Raw genomic sequence first — 22,451 nt, forward strand, 5'->3', positions numbered from 1 at the left:
TGGCCTGTGGAATCCAGCCTGCACTGACCTGATTTCTAAGGAGCGTTGTATGAGGTGCCAATTCTTCTGGGTATTTGCCACTTTATGATGAATTCCCTCCCTCTGCCTTAATCGGTTTCTTAGGTCTTTCTAACCAGTGTTTTACACTGACTGTTACAGCAATAAACTTTGGGTCTAGAGGCTAATTAGTCAGTTCACGCAAAAACATCTCTCCCTTCTCTCTGGTGTATTCTTAAACCAGGCTTGCTGATAACTATTGGCCCAGAGTCCATGACACCACCTGTGAAACCCAGAGAAATCACTGACTCTTAAAAAAAAGCATCCTTTCTCTCTCTACCTGGAAGAGAATAAAATAATAAAAGTTTTAGTTTTAACTTTCCGGTTATGTCCACAAAACTATTTCCACAGTTATGTCTCATGCAGCTAATGATTAAAGAGATTTCTAGACCCAATGTGTATCTTGTTCTGTGGTCTCTGGATCGAACATCAAAGAAACACAGATCTTTGTTTATCCTCTACCCAAAACAAACCCTTGTGAGGTTTTATAATACTCACTTATCATAAGTTAGAACTGATTGAAAATGGGATAAATTTTTCTATAATGAAAGATAATTATGGGATTCAGGACCCAGAAAGAACTTAAAAAAAAAAAGTAGCAGCAGCAGAAATAGCAGCAGAAATGGCATTGGTTTTTTTATTAAAGAAATTGTAGGTTTACAGAAAAATCATGCATGAAATTCAGAGTTCCCATGTACCACCCTATTATTAACACCTTGCATTAGGTTGGTACATTTGTTACAATTCATGAAACAGCCTTTTTATACTTTTACTATTAACTATAGTCCATCGCTTACAATAGGGTTCACTGTTTCTGTTGTACAGTCCTGAGATTTTGTTTGAATTTTCATTCTAATAATATATATAAAACCTAAAATTTCCCCTTTTTAACTACATTCAAATATGTAATTCACTGCTGTTAATTATTCACAGTGTTGTGCTACCATCACCACCATCACCCAAATTTTACAACCAACCTAAATACATGCTCTGTACAATTTAAGCATTAACTCCCCATTCTCTACCCCTACCCGGTCCCCTAGTAACCTATATTCTAGATTCCAACTCTGAATTTGTTCTAATTATTTCATATAAGTTAGGTCATACAATATTTGCCTTTTTGTATCTGGCTTATTTCACTCAGCATGATGTCTTCATGGTTCATCCATGTTGCACGTATCAGAGCTTCATTCCTTTTTACGTCTGAATAGTACTCCATTATGTGTATATATCACATTTTATTTATCCCGTCATTGGTTGATGGATACTGAGTTGCTTCCATCTTTTGACAATTGTGGATAATGGTGCTATGCACAGCGGTGTGCAAATGTCTGTTCGAGTCCCTGCTTTCAAATCTTTTGGGTTTATGCCTAGAAATTGGATTACCAGGTGATGCAGGTCTTTACTTGGCCTTCTAAGGTGGCATTGGTTTTTAAGCATCTGCTATATTCAGATGCTACACTGGATGCCTTACCTCATTTAATCTTCAGAGTGGTGGTAAGCAACAATGCAAAGTAAGCATTGTTATCCCCATCTTAAAGGCAAGGAATTGAAACTCAGAGAAGTAACTTGCTTGAGGAGACACTGTTAGTAAAATAGCAGAACTCAAGAGACACTGTTGGTAAAATGGTTTTAGAGTCTCACTGTTTCACAACCCAGCCTCCAACCTATGTGGAGAGTGAGTTAAATGGCCTGTCCTAAAACCAGGCCTCATTGCTAGGAAAGAACTTTCTCCCGATGATTGTTTTTCCTATCCGAATGTTTATAGTACCTCCTATCCGAATGTTCATAGTACCAAGTTTCAGACCAAAGCCAGTCAAATGGCTGAGTTTAGCAAACAAGGTCAAGACCCAAGGATAGATCTAGTTTTCCTTCACTAAATGGATTTGCTTTTCAGTCCTGGTCTTCCAGAGATGTGGTTAGCCATGGCAGGTTGAGGCTTCTCAGAGGCATTAAAGGAGCATGGCACAGATCACTTCTGACAAAGAAAACCCACCAGTATTTTCAGTGTAAATTTTGTCAACTAGCATTGAAATAAACTTGAGTTTTCCAAAGAGTATTTAGGTCAGGCCCAAAACTTTTAGAGAAATAACCTACTATAATTTAGGAGGTCACAGCCACTGAAGGAACACAACTTTTCAAAGAACTCTGGGCTGCACTTAACTGCACCTCAGACACCCTCTGCCACCCATCATTAGGCAGATGAATAGGCAGTCGAATCAGTTTTGTAAGAAGTCAGAGGCTTTCTGAGCCCAGAAGAATTTGGATTTGTGGATGGAATGACGGATTCTTCTAGATTAAATTGGCAGTCTCTGCATCTTCACCTTTCAGCCAGTGACATCCTAACAGCAGTTCAGGTGAGGACCCAACTCCAGAAAGTATGCTGGGTGCCTCTTCAAGCCCCTTAGTTGAAGGGCTTTTCAGAGTATGGTAAGCCTTTGTTTCCTTTCGAGTGACCTAAGGAAGACATTGCTGATGAAAAGCTGCACATTGTGAATGGAAGAAGAAAGTACCATGTCTTACTGCCCAGGAGGGATCTTCTTAAAGGCATAGTTAAAATTTCATTTAGCTGCCTCTCCTGGATTCCAGATCTCTCTTCCTTTTGCACAAAATGCATCCACTGACAGAAGGGAGCAGTCAGGAATAAATGCTTGTGCCTTGGGCAGGAGTCATAGCTATTTCTCAATTCAGTGCCCTAAAGGGCAGCTCCCAGAAAGGCCAAGAATCTTGTGATGTCACGAAACTGCATAAAACCTGCTTAATTCTTGCCTCATTCCTTTGCCCTCACTTGCAGTGCTCTTCCTATCCACTCCTACCACCATCCCTTCACCCATCATTCAAAGCAACTTCAATTCTTGGCACATATGACTGGGTAGGTGAGTAGATGGAAGAAGGAAGAGAGCAGGTAGCTAGGTACCTGGCACTTATTTAGGATGGAGGGATTCATGGATGGGTGGATAAAGCCTTCCCTAAACACTCCGGTTGGTAAACTCTTGCCGCTGCCTTTAGTTCATTGTGTGCCACCCAAGCAGTGATTTGCCCTATCTCCTCCTGGAAAGAGAGGGCATTATACTCTCAATCCCTCTCAGCTCTCATTCTAAAATGGGGCAGAGCTGCTGCTTAGCAGATAATTTTTGACTGGCCAGCTGGGGGAGGATACAGCAGTGAGAGTTGTTGGGACTAACGGTTTGGAGGGGGAAATGGTGCCTAACTCCTTTCCTGCTGGTGTGTTTTGGCTGCAGTGTCACAGCCACAGCCGCCAGCATAGGAGCTGCTGGCGTGCCCCAGGCTGGCCTGGTGACCATGGTGATCGTGCTGAGTGCCGTGGGCCTGCCCGCTGAGGACGTCACCCTGATCGTTGCCGTGGACTGGTTCCTGTGAGTTGGAATGGATGTGCTGCTCCAGCCGGGTGGGGAGGCAGACTTCCTGGCCATGCGGAATCTGCTGTCTCTCGTCATTCTCTCCGTAGATTGCCTAATGAGCCATCTGTTGCTGCTTTAATTTCCCTTTGACCAAACCATCTGATAATGTGCTTAAAAATTAACTCCTCATAACTTCAAACAGTGATTTTTAAAAGCCAGGAATCTCTGTTAACTCATTATACCTGGACTTGCTCAAGGTTAGGAGTAGTTAGGTGTGGGACAAGATAGAATAATAAAGTGAAGAACCTGGGCAAGGCCCCAGACATTCCAAACCCCATAGGCTTCTCTTGTCCAGTCCAGCCCAGCCCTGGTTTAGGTTCAGATCATCTCAACTTCCAAGGATCTTCAGAACTGTCAAGGATAATGGCACAAGCAAACACTTAGGGGTAAGACTAGCTTGGGTTTAAATTCCCATTGGATATCTTACTATTTGACCTTGAAGTTCCCTAATCCCTTAAGGCCCAGATGTTTTATCTGTGAAATGGGAACAATTCTGTCTACCTCATTGGGTCACTGTAAGGACTGAATGAGCTAACATGAGTGGAGTGTCTAGAGCAGTGTCTGGCAGGAAGTACATGCTCAACAAATGGCAAGTTTTATTGTTACAACTAGAATGCGTGGGACCTTGCATTCCCTAGCCAATTAATTTCAATCTCAATCAACCTCAGTTCCTCGACCCTTCTCCTTTCCTCTCTTCTACACACAAAAGCAGCCAAGGAATACAGCAGGACATATGGAGAGAACATGTCTTCTGGGACTCCCAAGGGGCTGGAGTTAGAACTAGCCTGGCTCCTGGCTTTACCCTTGATGCTCATTTTTGTGCACTGGTCTTCCAGCATCTGTATCTGGCCACCAGAGGTAAATGTAGCTCCATATAAGACCTGGGAAGATCAGAACCAGCTCAGGCTTAGTGGGGAGTACAGTGCTATGTAGTTTGCAAGATGGCATCTGAGATGGAGCCAAGGAAAGCAGAAATATTCCATGTGGGTTTGAAAATACAGAGTCATATCTCAGAAGCCCCTGCACCTGGCTTCAAAGCTCTGCTGTGTGGGGCACCCCTCAGCAAATGACTGGCTCTGCAAGGTCCAGCTGAGGTGGCACCCTTTTTGCAGAATTACCCTGCCACTGAGGCAAGTGCTTTGATGTTTCTTTCTAGTGGGGATGGTGGATGTGCACCTCTCTCCTTCTCTGGTTCTTCCTGGAACCAGTGAGTTTCAGTTTCAAGATACCCACAGAGTCAAAGGTCCAGTCTGAGGTCATGGGATAAAAAACATTAGCCTGGCTCATATCAGGGTCCAGTCTAATCCAATGGCCTTGTTCTACATAACGGAAGGGCATCCAGAATGGACATGTGTAAGCATTGTTGGCCTCTTCTGACCTACAGGTGTAGTTTTCACAAGAATATCCATGTACACATCTCCTACCAACAAAGCTCCAGTATCAAAATGGCCTCCTCTCTGCAGTAGTCCTTCTCTACACGTCTTCCTCCCCGTAACCGACAGGCTCAGACAGTTGACCTGGGTTCTCTGACCCCATTCTCTGCTGTGTCCCCATTGGCTTGCTCTTAAAAAGACCATGGGCCTGGTTTGATAAAGGAACAAGTATACCACATGCATACACACACACACACAGGAACACTCAGATACGCACCTCCCCACTTGCACATACAACACCCACAAGATATCCAAGTTCCTCACCTTAACCAGAAGAGCCCTCAATGTTGTTCCCATAAAATCTGAAATGCCCACAAGACAGAGGTTAGGAATGAAAGCTTTACTGAATTCCAGCCTTCCTTCAGCCCCTCCAGAAATATCTGTGAAGACTCTGTTCACATTCCTTTAGGGAGACAGGAGGGAAGTTAGGGAGGTTACAGCTGGGTCTAGGGAAGTCATGGTTGTTTATTGGGAGCACAGACCTGGTGAGCCCCGTTTGTTTATTCTGAACCTTTATAAACCATCTTCTGTCCCAGGCCTTTGAGGAGGCTCAGGTTCATCGTAACACTTTCTGCATTTGCTTAATTCTTAATTGAACACTTCCTGTCTCATGACAAATGAAAATTAAAGGTGGGCCTACAGTCTGACTCATCCTCTCTCTTCCCCAGGGACCGGTTCAGGACCATGGTGAATGTCCTCGGAGATGCATTTGGTACTGGCATTGTGGAGAAGCTATCCAGGAAGGAGCTGGAGCAGACGGCTGTTTCATCTGAAGAGAACATCGTAAACCCTTTTGCATTAGAATCCACAGTACTGGATAATGAACACTCAAAGAACAAGAAGTCCTACATCAACGGAGGCTTTGCCATAGATAAGTCTGACACCATCTCGTTTACCGAGACCTCACAGTTCTAGAGCCCCCACCTTCAGAGGACTGGGGATGATGAAGCACGTCTCCATGAGAGTTATCTCAGCCAATTAAAACATTAATTAAGGGAAAAAAACACTAATGACCAACTATACATTTGATTTGATATATAGACATTCAGATTATTTTCTATATTTGGATTCACAGTTTTTGTTCTTTGGATTTTGGGGCCTGGGGGGTGGGGTAGGATGAAAGGAAATCGATGAAAAGGAAAGTTGTATTTTCTGTTTTGGTTTTTTAAAAATTCTATGAGAGAAAGTTTGGAAGTATATGAAGTAACAGCTGTTGGAATTAGGTAATAGATGTGGAAGAGAAATTGCTTTCTCATACACAAACCAGTGTTTGGGGTTTTAAATATATATATACTTTAATTGGTTACAGATTTTTACTTCAGACTTTCTATTGGCATAGATTTCCTTTAACTTCTCACATTTTTATAGATTATAATGCATCTAAACAACCCCCTAGCTAATGTGCCAAATTGTCCATTTTGAACTCATCTCTAGCCAATTTCAAAGAAACTGCTTTGAAAGAAAACAGACAGGCACAGTTCTGCAATAACAGTTTCAAGATAGGCAGGGGCTTTGGTGGAAAGGGAGAAGGGTTCTTTTTTCCATGTACTGTATTGGGATGCTGGTAACTCTCAACCCAGTGTTCAGTATAGAGTGAGGTGTGTGTGTGTGTGTGTGTGTATTTATTTTTTACATATAATTTTCCAGACAGATCAGAATTGAACTGTCAATGTGAAATAAAGAGCCCTGATTGTACTTGAATAATAACTATCAGAACTCCTTTTTCAGGAGCACCAGAGTGAGAAGTCACATTGTTTTGATCATTTCACATATGTGGATCAGGCTGAAAGCAGAGATGTATTGTGATACTCTGAGTTGGCATAGCCATTCATGTAAAATTTCCAGATTCTAGCTGCTGAAAGGGACTCCCTATCAGAACTCTATAATATTATATACAAAGCTGTCACTCACCTAAGTTTGGATGTGCTTTTGCCCAACTGGAAGGCTTCATTCTTCCAAGGTCAGTTGTACACACTCAGAGCTGCCATCCTTGACTGTCCTTGTGCTTTTGTACCCATTAGGGCCCAATTAACCATGGCAAACTGCCAGCTAAGTTCTAGTTTGATTTAGATTCCATGGGTTGATCAGAAAAGAGATGTCCCCACCCTGGATTCTTACAGAGTAAATCCCGAGACATGAGATACTTGTGGTTCAAGGGAACCACTTGTCTACTCCTCCAGGGAGGGTTGTTCTAACTGGTAATCTTGGCTCTGCTCATTAAAATCCACTGCTTGTCATTCTCCTGCTAATTTATGAAGACAGTTTATTAAAGTCGGTGCTTTGGCTTCCATCCTGTAAATAATGCTTAACATAAACTTATACTTACACCAAGAGTAGAATAATTGTGATTCTCCAGTACTGAACAGCCAATTTAAACCTGTGCTTTTATATTTAAGAAACCAGGAAGCTGAGCATAAAAGGCTTGTCTAATGTGCCGTTTGCGAAAGCCTGCATTTGGAGTGGAATTTTCTAAGTTTCCTTCATTTGCAACATGAAAGAAAATGCCCAACAACAGAACTTCTGTGCCAAAGACATTAGAAAAGTAAATAAATGAATGCTCAGTCTTAACCACCTGTACCTTAAATCTAGAGAATGATGGTGATTGGAATGTAAATATCCTAAATACTGACCAGTGATTCCATGTGAATTTTAAAGTGCAACTAATAGTATTGTTTATAGGAAATAAATATAAATATAAATGAAGTTGAATCAGTAATTTATCTTGGGCTGAATGGTTCTATCCCCTTAGCAAGTTGCTCTGGATAGTGTCATTTGAGTTATTCATGAACTGTAGGTCATCCTTATTTCAAAGTCTGTTTGTAACCAGCCTCTTAACACACTGTGCTGTTAACTCATAAAAGAGAGCAATGTTCCATTTCAGACTCAATAAACATTTCCTTCATTCTTTCTTCCCTGCCCCTTTCTTCATCTTATCTGTCCTTTTATCTTACTTGAATGGGTGTGGGAAGGTGGAGTCATAGTGAGTAGGTTCTGATTGTATACACATTTATCCTTTTGAATACTGTGTATACCTCAAGGATGAAGAACCAGGGCTCAAACAAGGGTAATCTGATTCACCCTATTAAACAGTGGGGACTACAAGGCCGAAATACAGTGCTATTATGAAAAGAAAGGCAAGGTAGAATTTACGTGGGAAATTACTGTAGTAGGAGAGCATCTTATCCCAATATGACAGTGACCTGGTTTCACTGAAGGACCAATCCTGCCCTTTGAAATGTCACTATGGATGATGAGTGCCAGCGCTCAGAGTAAAGGCACAGCCCAGCCCTGCACAGGTGATACCGAAGACATGGCAGTGATCTGCTGGGCCCCGTGCACCCAGCATGGACAGCAAAATCCCACTGAGAGGGGAGAGTACTGCCTCATAAAAATGCTTGTCACTCCCTGGCCAAACTAATACAGAATAGTTTCTGTTAGAAATTTCGGGGCGCAGTCATACAGGGCAATCGACTTTCAGGCAGGAAAATTTTATTCAAGCAGGGTGGGGGTCGGAAAGAAAAGTGCCATCAGCATGGCAGGGGTCTGAAGTAAAGCTTCAGTCCGCTGGAGACAAAGGGAGAGCTGTATTTCTGCTTTCCTTTTGGGGGTGGTGACTTGGTAAAGATGGACAGGGATTTAGCTGATGGGTCAAGTGGTGATTGGGCCCAGGGGTCTGTCGGGGTGGGAATTGGGGAGGAATGGCACTGAGCCAATGGAGAAGTGAGTAGTGGGTTTTAGTATCCTTTTAAGGATTGGAATGTGTATAGCTGGGGAAGGGGAGTCTTGGGCAGGATGTGGTGGCCACAGTATGTTATTCTGGCCACCAGGAAGTTGAGCATAAAAGGCTTGTCTAATGTGCCATTTGTGAAAGCCTGCATTTGGAGTAGAATTTTCTAACAATTTCCTTCATTTGCAACGTGAAAGAAAATGCCCAACACAACTTCTTAGATTTGCTTGGAAGAGTTGCTGCACCTGAGCAGGGGGCCCCAATGTTATTTTGGTTTTTCCAAAGCATCCTCACATACAGAGGAATAGGGTTACCAGCTCTGGCAAATGATTTGTTTTTCAGCAAGTCTTTGGGAGCCCACTGGATACAAGCGCTTTGTTAATGACACGGCCCCATTCTTAGCATAGCCCTGCGAAAATGTGTTTGGCATGTAATCAGGCACTGAGCCAGCCTCCCTGTTTGGCTTTTACAGGTGTTTAAGAAACTTTCCTTCTGGGATGGGAAAGACTGTTGGCCGAATGCTAGATTTTATGTGACAGAATTTTTTCCTCTGTACGTCTCTAATTGCCCAGCAAGGGACCACAGAGCACAGTGAGTGGGCGTATAGCTCTGCTCTCTTATCCACTTTGTGACCCTTGCCAATAACCCAAGCCTTGGTTTCCTCTTCTGTGAAATGGGGATGATAATTCTTGCTTTGCAAGACAGTTTCAGATATTAATGAGAAAATGTATGTGATGCATGTAGCAGAGACCCTATCACATATCTGTTTAATAAATGCTGCTGCCTCCCAACCCCCCAGAAAAGCCCACCCCACCCCCATTTACATGGGTAATCCACAGAGATGAAATTGCAATTGTTCTTCATTTTGGACCCTTGTTACTGCCACGATTAAGGAATGTAGCTCTCACCACTTAGTGCTAGCTGGGTTATTAGAGCAAAAAGCCTAGTGACACCTAATAAGCAAATCCCATTCTATAAAGGGAAAACCCCTTTCTGAAAATGGGACATTTTAATCTGAATAATATAAGACTTGAAAGGTTTTCTCCTTTCAAGTACCATGTGGGGACTGAAGAAAGACAAGTGTTCGTGATCTTTTACAGACAGGAGCTTGAGGGGCTCCGGCTGCCTGAGTGTGGCCGAGATGTATGCTCAGGTAACACCCTTCCTGGTTCACTGCAGCAGGCATCTGTCCTGATAAGTAGAATAGGGCATGAAGTTCACTTTTCAGATCTTATCCTATGTATCTCACGTGAATCCTCAAAAATTGCCCTCCCCACCCATGGGAAGCAGACTTTGTTCTGTCCCCAGCGCTCCCCATCAGTCTTTCATTTTTTCAAGTGAAAGCCACATAATATAAACAAGACAGAGGCCTTGTTAAATTTTCTTGGGGAACATTATACATTAAATAATTGGGTCACTATACCTTAATGTATGATGTTATTTGATCATGGATGAAAATGGTTGGGGGAATTTCTAATTGGTTAAGACTCAGTAATCCCATGAAACTCCTAAGCAAGCAGTAAGATCTAACCACAGCACTCGTTCCCCATGTCTTCCCTCATTATGAATAACCAGAGCCAAGCATGATATGGAGAATGTCTCTCCACAGTTACTGAGACACTAGTTTCATCTACACATCTCTATTTGGTCTACCACTTAATAACAGATTTCAGAACAGTTATTAGGAAGTCCCCAAAGACAAGACAAATATCAACATCCCTTTTGTTATTGTGGTTGTGGAAAGAGGGAGAGGAACCCAGGGTCCTCCTCTAGAAACATCCTACTGATTTCTAAAAAGCCTCGCCAGGAAGCTCTTCCTCATGGAGCAGAACCAAGATATTACCTAGGGAGAAGCTTGCCCGCAAAAAGTACTGTTTATCAGAAGATGAGCCAAAGAACCCTGAAACTAAAGTACAGGGTCAACCAAAGGACTGAGCTGCCTTTTCCTGACAGACTTTAGACTCAGGTAGCTGTTGTTCCTCTGTCACTCAGGAAAGCTATTAGCAAGTCTTACCAGGATGTCCCACTCCCCTCCCCTCACTCCAGGGCATTTGAAGAAATGCAAAGTGGGGTTGTATCACCTGGCATTTCCCGGTCTAAAAAGGTCTGGCTGCCTGGGGAAGAAAGGAGGAGTTTGGGGATCTGGCATTAGCCGGGATTTGCTCTATCTTGTCTGGGCTCAGTGGAAAGGTGTGTTTTCCAAGGTGAGGGTAAGACTTACTGAAATGAACTGAGCCGTCCCGGGAGTGAAGTCACAGGAGAAAAGGCACAGCTCCATCATCGCTCAGGCTCACCAAAGTGCTGAAGGTGTGCTTGTTTTAAAGATGACCGATCATCCTCCAAGCATCCAAATGTAAGTTTCATTTAAGAGTTCTTGTGTTGTGTTTCCAAGATCAGTTTAGTTTTGCAATAATAATGAGGCCAGTAGGAACATATGAGCTGAAGACTCAAAAAAAAAAAAGGCTCTCCAGAAATGTGAGGATGATGAAATATCCAGGTCTTTAAGGAAACTGGGTGGGTCCAACAGGTTTCAGTAAAGTGCTTCTGTATAAATTCATAATTACGTTATGAATAAAAGCAATACCAGTTAGCAGCACAGGGGCACTGGCTGATCCTTCCCCAACACTCGCTTTTGTCTTCCCAGCATAGCAAATTGGCTTTAATTCCCAGATCTTCAGAGTTAAACCTCCGTTTCCTAATTTAGCCGGAGAGGTTAAGATAGACAGCACGTGTCAACTTCACATTAATCACATATGGACCTAAGGCTCTTTGCTCACTCAGGAGGAGGCAGTGAAGTTAGAGAAACAAGCCACCTGCAGCTGATGAGAAAATCAGATGTGCAAACAACAAGACAGACACAGGCTGCAAGGATATTTAGTTCGTTTTCCTGCCACTAAGGAAAAGCTTGCTCCTATCTCATTCCAGGTAGATAGCTGCCACCTACCCTATACTTGGGCATAATTACTTTTCATAAAGATGACATTCTAATGCAAATAAATGTCCAGTTTCTTTTAAAAAAATCTTGGCCTAACATCTTACTGCTGCAGGCATCAAGTGAAGTTTTTCTCCTTACCAGGATGAGTGCAGGCAAGGAGGGGATGTCGTGACTCCAGAGGGAAAAACAGAAACAACAGCACAGAGGAAAGTCATTTTTATTTATTTGACAAACTTTGTATATACCAGTACTAAGTAGAGCAAGCACTGTTCTTAGCACTTTATAAATTTTAACTCATTTAATCTCTTAACAACATCATGAAGTAGGCACTATTATACTTACTTAAAAGGTTAAGTAACTTTTGCCCATGACCACACAACTAGCAATTGGGCTCCAGTGAAAGGCAGAAACAGCGAGGACCTGGAGTGCTAGAATATAACTTCTAACTCAAGTCTGGGAGAGTGTAAAATTTTCATGACAAATAAGAATCATCTTTAACAAGTGCTAACTCTGTGCCTGCACTGTTCTAAATAATTTACATGCAAAATCTCATTTATTTCTCTCAACAGCCCTATTAGGCAGATATAACTACCTACTGTTTTCTAGATGTTTTCTAGATGAGCAAACTGCAGCTTAGAGAGGTTAAGTAATTTGCCCAAGTTCCAGCTGGAATTCAAAGCTGATTCCAAGGTCTGTGTTTCTAAGCGTTAAGATGTGCTTCAAAATGTCTTAAAAATAAAGGGGATTGGCCCCAACCAAGATGGTGGAGTGAGATGCTTCAGGGCTCCGTTTGCCTCAGAAACTTTTGACAAACCAGCAAAAATTGGCAGAAACATCTTTCTCAAAGCTCCAGAAAACAGTTAAAGGACTACAGTGACAGCACAAGCACGAAATCAAGAAAAAGGCTACTTAAAAATGGTAAGATCTCATGGCACCCTGGCTGGCCCTTATCCTCAAACCCCCTCACAGGCTCAGCACTGGCCCATGCTCCCAGTGCAGATCCCTGGTCACAGCTGCAGAGGGAGCAGAGTAACCCTTGTGCACATATCATGAGCAGGTATGTCTGGCCCAGTCTGTTTGTTGGTGGCCTGAGGGACTTCAGAACTGGCAATGCATGTAGAAGGCAGTTCACGATGCTCTCTCCTACAGAATGCTATGAGAGAGCAGTCAAGTAGCTGCCTGGGGCAAGGGATTGCTCACTGTAGAATATATAATGCAATAAAAGGACTGTGAGGAAACTGTTTCCTATGTAAAAGGGGATATTTGTACCCATGTAAATGGGGAAATTCCTGGGGCCACAGGCACATGCCCAAGACAGGAGCATGAGCAGAAAAGATCAGGGCACCCTTATGCCTTGGCCTAAAGCTATTCTCGAAACTCACTGTATGGATAATCTCTGAAGGAGAGCACTTGCACAGGTCAATCAGTAAAGACTGGGAAAGGTGTTTTCTTTCTTTCCTTTTTTTGTTAGCTCCTGGAATTTGAGGAAAGCTCTGTCATAACATTAGCTGGATGTGAGATGAAGGAACACATACCTCAGAGTCTAAATACCACTGATAACACATTAAAATATTCAAATGTCCAGGTTTCAACAAACAATTACAAAACAGAAAGAAACAGGAATTGATGGCCCAGGCAAAGGAGATGATTAAAGCAGTGAAAACCATCAATTAGAAGGACCATACCAAAGACTTAAAAAATGGTCTTAAATATGCTCAAAGAGCTAAAGGAAAATGTGGACAAAGAAATGAAGGAAATCAGGAAAGCTATAGATGAATACAAAGGGAATATCAACAGAGAAATGGAAATTATGAAAAGGAACCAAACACATTTGACCACAGTAACAGAAATTTAAAATTCCCTAGAGGGATTCAACAGCATATTGGAGCTGACATAAAAAAGAACCAGTGAACTTGAAGATAAAATAATGAAATAATCCAGTCTGAGGAGCAGAAAGAAGAAAGAATGAAAAGAGAACAAAGCCTGAGGAACCTGTGCGACACCATCAAGCGCACCAATGTATGCATTATGGGAATCCCAGAAAGAAGAAATAGAGAAAGGAGCAGAGAGAACATTCAAATAAATAATGGCTGAAAACTTTCCATATTTAACAAAAGACAAGAATATACATATCCAAGATGCTCAGAGAACTCCAAACAGGATAAACCCAAAGAGACCCACACTGTGACACATTATAATCAAACTGTCAAATGCCAGAGAGAGAATCTGGAAAACTACAAAAGAAACATATAATGTAGAAAAGAGTCTCAATAAGGTTAAGTGCTGATTTCTTATCAGAAATCATGGAGGCAAGCAGCAGTGGGATGGCATATTTAAAGTGTGGATGGCATATTTAAAGTGTTCAGAGCAAAAAATTGCCACCCAAGAATTCTAGAGCTAGAAAAACTATCTTTCAAAAATGAGAAACGGATTAAGACATTCCCAGATAAATAAAAGCTGAGGGAATTCATCACCACTAGACTGGCCAAACAGGAAATGTTAGAGTTCTGCAGGTTGAAAAGAAAAGGACACTAGACAACAGATCAAAGCCACATAAAGAAATAAGGATCTCTGTTAAGGGTAATGACAAGTGTAAATATAAATGCCATGTTATTGTATTTTTGTTTTGTAACCCCACTTTTTACTTCCTACAGGATATAAAAGTCAAATGTATAAAATGTAATGATAAATCAGTGGTTTTGGTCTCTCAATATATAAAGATGTAATTTGTGATAGACCTACATAAATGTGGGAGGATAAAGGAGTGTATGTACAGAATTTGGGTATTCTGTTGTAATTAAGTTGGTATATCCAAGCAAATGAGAATGTTCTAGATTTGGGATGTTAAATTTAAGTCCGTGGTAACTACAAAGAAAATATAGGAGAATATGCAAGTCCATAGAGACAGAAATTAGAGAACAGGTTGCTGGGAACCCAAGGAAGGAGGAATGGAGAATTCATGCATAACAGGTTTAGGGTTTCTGTCTGGAGAATTGGGAACGTTTCAGTAATGGAAGATGGTGAGGGTACCACAACAGTGTAAACAATATGAGTAATCCCAATGAATTTTATGCCTGGGAGTAGCTGAATGGGAAAGTTTATATCATATATATGTTTCCACAATTAAAAAAAAGAATGAGCAACTGAGGAGACAATGACAACTAAATGCAATGCATGATCCGGGAGATGGAGGAGAAAAGGCCCAAAAGGACATTATTGGGACACATGAAAAACTTGAAAAATAAACTATAAGCTTTATATCAATGTTAAATTTCTTGAACTTCATAATTTTTCCCATCATCAAGGATAAGAGAATATCCTTGTTCTTAGGAAATGTACATGGCAGTGTTCAGTGTTCAGTGTTCAAGGAGCATGATATATACAACCTACACTCGAGTGTTCAGAAAATGGACTGACAAACGGACAGATAGATAGATGTACTGATAGACTGATGGACAGCTAGATAGAATGATACAGCAAATGTGGCAAAATGTTAAAATTGATGGATCTGGGTATCTGGGGGAATATGGCTATGTTGGAGTTCTCTCTATGGGGTTTGTATTATTTCTAACTATGCTTCAAGTTTGAAACTAAAATAAAATTTTTACTTTCAAAATAAGATTTTTGAAAAAAGGGAAAGAAAGAAAAGGCAATGCATATTCTAGCTGAAATTATTTAAAATGTGTTCTATATTAATTATCTCTCTTGTCACCCAATGTCATCTCCTTTGTGGTTGACACCAATCACATGATCAGATCCCTTCCTTGTATCACCTTTAAATCTTTCATTCAAAACCAAATTCTTTCAAGAAATACTTTTTGATCCAAAGCCAGGAATGGGAATAAGATTTGGAACCCTATTTCTCTTTTCCTTTTCTTGCCCAGTTTTTGGGCTGCTTATTGGTCTCCATGCTTTGCCTCTGTTTCCTCCCCATTCACTAACACCTTGATCCCCTGCAGTCTGGCTTTATGCCCCCACTCTCTCCTGAAACGCCAAGGTAACAACACCCTTCTTGCAAAATCCAAGGGCATTTTCTCAGTTGTCACTTTTTATTTTTTGGCAATATTTCACGCTAAGCTCTCTTTCCTTGACCTCCGAAGTATTACCAGGTTCCTTCCACTCCTTTTCCACCACTCTTCTATCACCTTTGTAACTTCCAAGGCTCAGGCTATGCCAAACACATAGGGAGCCCTCAAATATGTGTGGAATGAATGAATGTGCACTGTCTCCTTCTGTTCTCTCTTCACAATTCTCCACCAGAAACTCATCCATTATTACAGCTTCAACTACCACTTCTATGCAAATGATTACCAAAAACATCTATCCATGAAATCTGTAGCTGCCTTTGGTATTTTCTGTCCTCTCAAACTTCAGATCCCCATTTCCAACTCTTGCTGGATATTTCCCTTTGTTCTTTCAACCATTTTTTTTTCATATAATAAATTTTATTTTGAAATAAGTTCAATCTTACAGGAACAGTTGTAAAAACAGTACAAACCCCATACACAGAACTCCATCATACCCCGACCCCCCTCCCCCGATACCCCGATCCATCACCTTTAAGATCCTGTCACACCAGTCTCTTTCTTTCCCTCCCTCTCTCCCTCTCTCCCTCCCTCCCTAACACCCATCATCTATTGCTCTGTCCTCTGAACATATGAGAGCAAGCTGCACATATCTTTGAACTAACAATATAATTCACATATACCTTTCCCATGGACAAGAACATTATTTTATGCAATCTCATTAAGCGCAGCTAAGAAGTTCAAGAAATTCAACATTGATATAAAGCTTACATTCTGTATTTCCTTTTTTTTTTTCTTGTGTCCCATCTGTGTCCCTTTGAGCCTCCTCTCCTCCAACCTCAGATCCCATCCAGGATCATCCTTGGCATTTAATTGTCATCTATTTAGACTGTCTTATTTTTTTTTTCCATTGTGGAAAGATATATATAGCCTAAATCTTCCTATTCCACCCCTCCCTAGCATTCCATTAGTGGGATTAATCACATTTACAATGTTGCAATGCTATCACCTTCCGACCATCCATTTCTAGAAGTTTCCCTTCACCCCAAACAAAAACCCTACTCTCATTTCTTAACTCCCCATTGCCCCTTCCCCCACTTCTTGGAACCCCTACTCTACTTTTCATCTCTTTGGTCATATTCTCTGATACTTTCTTTGTGTTTACCATGGGGCTTATATTTAACATCTTAAATCTATAACAATCTTGTTTTTCTTTGATACCAACTTAACTTCAATAGGACACGTAAGCTGTGTTCCTATACTCCTCCATTCCCCCACCTTTATGTAGTTCTTGTCAAGAATTACCTATTTTACATTGAGTCCAAAACCACTGATTTATCATTACAGTTTATGTATTTTAGATCCTGTAGGAAGTAAATAGTGGAGTTATAAATCAACAATACAGTAGTATTGGTCTTTATATTTACCATGTGATCTTTACTGGAAATCTTTATTTCTTCATGTGGTTTCAGTCAATCGTTTAGTGTCCCTTCCTTTCGGCCTGCTTAGGACTGATCTACTGGTGATGAAGTCCCTCAGCTTTTGATTATCTGGGAATGTTTTCATCTCCCCCTCATTTTTATCCTTCAGGTATTTGTGAATTCTCCAAGTCTCTGATGGTTATTGACTTCTATTTGTATTCCACTGTGGTCAGAGAATGTGCTTTGAACAAATTCATTTTTTTTATTTTTTATTTTATTGAGGCTTGTTTTTATGTCCCCACATACAGTCCAGTCTGGAGAAAGATCCGTGATCACTAGTGAAGAACATGTGTCCCAGTGACCTGGGATGTAATGTTTTATATATGTCTGTTAAAAGTCTCTATATCTCTCTCTCATTTCTTTGTTTCTCTGTCGGTAGGGCTCGCTTTAGTATCTGAAGTAGGGCAGGTCTTTTATTAGCAAACTCTCTCAGCATTTGTTTGTCTGTGAAAAATTTAAGCTCTCCCTCAAATTTGAAGGAGAGTTTTGCTAGATAAAGTATTCTTAGTCGGAAATTTTTCTCTCTCTGAGTTTTAAATATGTCATGCCACTGCCTTCTCGCCTCCATGGTGGCCGCTGAGTAGTCACTACTTAGTCTTATGTTGTTTCCTTTGTATGTGGTGAATTGCTTTTCTCTTGCTGCTTTCAGAACTTGCTCCTTCTCTTCAGTATTTGACAGTCTGATCAGAATATGTCTTGGAGTGGGTTTGTTTGAATTTGTTCTATTTGGAGTTCGCTGGGCATTTATGCTTTGTGTATTTATATTGTGGAGAAGGTTTGGGAAGTTTTCCCCAACAATTTCTTTGAATACTCTTTCTAGACCTTTACCCTTCTCTTCCCCTTCTGGGACACCAATGAGTCTTAAATTTGGACGTTTTATTTTATCTATCATATCCCCGAGATCCATTTCAAGTTTTTCAACTTTTTTCCCCATTCTTTATTTTGTTCTTTCATTTTCTGTTCTGTGCTCCTCAAGGAGGCTAAGTTGTTGTTCAGCTTCCTCTAATCTTGTATTAAAAGTATCCAGAGTTTTTAATTTGGCCTACAGTTTCTTTAATTTCCATAAGATCTTCTATTTTTTTACTCTTGCAATATCTTCTTTATGCTCTTCTAGGGTCTTCTTTATGTCATTTATATTCTGTGCCATGCTCTTCTTCAAGTCTTTTATATCCCATGCCATGCTCTCATTGCCTGTCTGTAGTTCTTTGATTAATTCTGCCAGGAACTGTGTGTCTTCGGATTTTTTGATTTGAGAGTTTGGGTTCAGGTTCTGCATGTCATCTGGTTTTGTCATATGCTTTAAGATTTTCTGTTGTTTTTGGCCTCATGGCATTTGCTTTACTTGATCTTTAATTTATTAGAATTGCAGCTTGGTGACATACACTTTCTCTAACTAACCAGCAGTTGGCATCCGTGAGTCACTTATTCCCCTCAAGTCAGTTCTCCCCAACTTTGTGGTGCGTGGGGATCTGATTCTTTTGGGGTCCAATTGGTGCACTTAATTTGGGTGTGTTGTCGGTGCTATCTGCCCTCAATGAGGGGCGTGTGCCTGAGTGGTTAGGGAGGAATGGCAGGTTTAACAATCAAACCTCCCAGGTGTTCCCGGAGATTTAAGGCTGTTCTCTGCTACTGACCCAAAAGGCGTAGGTTCCCTGGGATTTCCAAGCAGTTCCCCCCTCCCTGCTGTGCTTTTCCAGGACCTCTGCTGAGGCGGGGAGGGCCGTGCCATGTCACAAGTGAGCGCCGGCCTCCAGGGAAGCCCTGGGTCGCCGGGCTGTGTAGGGGCATTCCCAGCCCGCTTCAAAGATGGTTGAATGGGACGCATTAACTTTCCTCTTTCCGCACAGCTCCGCTCTCCCAGCTCCGGGACAATCAGCCGTGGGTGTATTCAAGGCCACTGTCCACGGCCGATATTGTGTCGTGTGAGCGGTGCTGCGGGAAAGACTCCCTGTCAGGCTGGGTTTCTTGGCTCGGCTCTGTGCTGTGTGTTTGGCCCCGGGCAGGAGTAGCCCCGCCTGCTGGGGAGATGGCTGCAAGTCATGCATCTCCTGTTTGCTCCCCTGGACCCGAGACAATCAGCCGTGGGTGTGGGAAGGGCTATTCTCCACCCCAGACACCGAGGTGTTAGTCCAGACCACTCCTGTCTTATCTGCAGCTGTTCCCGGGCTTCTTTTTTTTTTTTTTTTTTTTAAAAACGCCAACCCACCATTTCCCCACACTGCAGCATGGCCAAGGGACTCAGCGAACACACTCACTCGTTTCAGAATGCAGACTCCTGGTTTCACCAAACGCATATGCCCTGTGGCTTTAGCAGAACTTGTCTGGCTGGTGCTACCCTGGAAGTGGTGTTCTGGGTCCTTTCTGGTTTTTTATCTAGTGTTTTCCATGGAGGTGTTTTTTTCTCCGTCTCACCTAGTCACCATCTTAGGTTCCTCCCTCTCAACCATTTTTTAAACTGAACTTACCTCAAATCAACCTCCTAAGTTCTTCTGCAGTCTCTCTTTCCTAAATTGGATACTGTGTTTTCAAAATCATTACTTCCCCTTCAACTTGGGATCATAACAATTTCTTTCCTCTTTTGACTCCAAGAGGTGTGCATTTGCAAGGCAAGTCTATGGAAGTTATTTCATTTATTCCAGTGTCTCTGCTTTGAACCATGGTGGGTGCCGCTAGGCGAACAGGGCTGCCTCTTTGGGGAGTGAGTGACTTAGCCTCTTCTCAGGCAGTTTGCATCTTCTCTTCCCATGTAATTCTCAATGTGTATTTTGATAATCCTCTAAATCCTATTTACAGGGAGACTTTCACAATAGGAACAAGACTCAGGGGGAATGAATAAACTAACTAAATCCAAAAGAAGGCCTCCATGACCTCTGGAGCACCCACCCGCCCGTCGTTCCGAGTGTTTCCTACACTACCTCCCCTGCCAAAAAGAGATCATTTAAACCCCTTCCCAGAAAAGTTTTACATGGCCCCCTATTTTGTTCTCTTAGTCCTTGAATTCATCTTGCCTCATGTCATGAAGAATATAAATCTTCAAAATGAAGGCCACTGTGTCCTTACATCTGCAGGATAATTATTCTCTCAATCAATACTTAATTCCAGATGATTAAATAGTTTACCTTCACTTTGCAACACAGTCCAAGCCAGCTGACTTAATTGTTATTTCCCTCTTAAAGGAATTAGACTCCCTCCTTCTAACCCCTGTAGGTTTTAAAGCACCATAAAAATTGTGATTTCTTCCCACCCCTGATGTTTAATCAGCCCTTTTCTTCTCTATGACCCTTCCACCCATTTCAGACTCTTATACCTTAATTTCCAGGCTTCTTAAATGGCTTTATCAGTCTTCCTGACACCAGCTTCTACCCTCTCCCAAACCACCCTGAAGATAACCATCAACTGATTAATACTCTGCATTCCCACCCCAAAATTCTAACGGCTTCTTATTGTCTATACCACAGAGTCTAAAATATAAGACCTAGTATTTAAGACACTTCAGAAGCTAGGACATTTCCTTCTCCATACATATATCCTTCATTATACCTCAATATCCTCACTTCTCCCAAACCTCTCCACCTTGCTTTCCTATTCCTTTATGTCAAAAGTTGGATTTGAATCTGAAGAATCTGTGTGCCTTGCAGGAGATGGGAGGTGGTAGAGTTACACTATCTGTTTCACCCCAGAGCTCAACATTATTTCTAGTCCCACTGCTTCCAACAGTCACAAATCCTTCCTGGTCCTGAAAGGACGGAGCTAGCAACACATTTTGATAGGCATTCAGGGGCCAAGCTGAACTCGCACACGTAAACCATCAATGCTCTCAAATTATATCACTTAAAACCAATCACCCCCTTTTACGTCAAGCACAGCATTTGCACTCTCATTTTTTTCCCATCTTATTTATAACTCAGGGCCTACAGTCTTCAGCTAGCTTTGGGTCAGTCTGGTGAGCACAGGGAAGTGACCTCATTGTACCGTGGCTTGTGCTTGGAGAGCCCAGGCGATGCATAGGGGATTTTCCCAGGGAGTTGTGCAAACACAGACCCTGGAAAACATGCTTGTAAAATACTGTCCAGGCTTTTAGAGCCTCAGCTATGAAAGTCAAGAAAGGAATAATAAGCTGGAGCAAGACAAGTGGGAATATTTTTTCATTAGGTTTAATGACATGGATCTTCCCAAAGTAATCCAAACCCCAATATGCCATGAAATTATTCAAGTTAAAATATACCCCAAAAACAAAATATCCCAACTGCAATTCTGGCCCCAAAATGACTCTTCAAAACTGAAATAATTCATTGACAAATAAAAAGTTGAAATAAAAATAATTTAAATAGTTTTAGCAGATTAGAAAGTGAGAAAAAGGCAGATTAATTTAGTGAGAAAAACAAAAATGATTTTTAGTAAGTATGGGCATTTAAGGTCTTGCCCCTAAGTTGAATAAAGGAGTTAGACTCAAGCCATTAAAAAAAAGAACATTGAGTGTCACAGTGTATATGTGAACAGTAAGTGGCAGGGGATATCAATTCCTTAGAACTGTTTTCCTTCAGCTACTCACATCCCTCTTTATAAGTGGCCCACTTCTCAGAACTGTACCATAATCTTAATGTAATACAAGTATTTTTTATTTTTGATGACTACTTAAAGGTGACTTCAAAATAACAAATTGATTACTATAGTTTCAGAGACAGTGAGAACACATAAGCACACTTTAAGCTTACTGTCTATTTTCCAAAGGTGGAATGCTTGGTATTATATATCTTTATTTGGCCAAAATTCTGAGAAGGGGATAAATGAGGGTTGGGTTTTTGGAGAATTCAGATATTGTCTTAAAGGCTGAATTTCTACAAAATAATTTGTGAGAGGCCAGTTTCTTTGGACTATAATTTAAACTACAAAATGGTTCTTCTGCCACTTATCCCTTCTTTTTTTTTTCCCTGCTTTAATTTTTTCATTTTGTTTTTCTAGTTTACCTAACTTGAACCAACTTCTGCAGTCAGAATAAGAAAAGCTGCTTTTCATAGAGTCTGGTAAAAACTAAAAGGGCTTTAGGGCACAGGAGAAGAAAATGCTAAGATTATGGTGAGAAGGACAAAGGCTTCCATTTTCAGGCCCCCTCTTCCCTGGGTCTGTGCCCACAAAGACAAAAGGGCCTCTGGGCACCCTCCATCCCCTCTCCTTCCCCTTCATGTTCCGTCAAACTGTAAGCATTTCACAAAAGCATCCTGTAAATTTTAAATCTGGTTTTGACAATCATATTTGTAGAGCCTACTTAAAATAGTTCCTTTAGAGAAATATTTGAAGAAGGTTTTGTTTCTCAAATAAAGTTATTAAGAATTGCTGGAAGAAAGAAGGGATAAGTGGCAGAAGAACCATT

At 41.4% G+C, this 22,451-nt stretch overlaps 2 protein-coding genes across 4 annotated transcripts in view; one reads left to right on the top strand and one right to left on the bottom strand.

Moving 5' to 3' along the window:
* Positions 1-7,820, top strand: part of SLC1A1 (solute carrier family 1 member 1) — an 84,253-nt gene extending 76,433 nt beyond the window's left edge. The window contains exons 11-12 of the mRNA XM_037850998.1: positions 3,300-3,434; positions 5,581-7,820. Coding sequence (XP_037706926.1) covers positions 3,300-3,434; positions 5,581-5,827 — 382 coding nt within the window. The 3' untranslated portion in view covers positions 5,828-7,820. The remainder of the gene's footprint in view (positions 1-3,299; positions 3,435-5,580) is intronic.
* SPATA6L (spermatogenesis associated 6 like) overlaps positions 1-22,451 on the bottom strand; it is a 122,758-nt gene that overhangs the window by 26,821 nt on the left and 73,486 nt on the right. The gene's annotated exons all lie outside the window — the stretch shown is intronic.

This window comes from Choloepus didactylus, chromosome 10, assembly GCF_015220235.1.
Source record: "Choloepus didactylus isolate mChoDid1 chromosome 10, mChoDid1.pri, whole genome shotgun sequence".
NCBI classification, from domain to species: domain Eukaryota; kingdom Metazoa; phylum Chordata; class Mammalia; order Pilosa; family Megalonychidae; genus Choloepus; species Choloepus didactylus.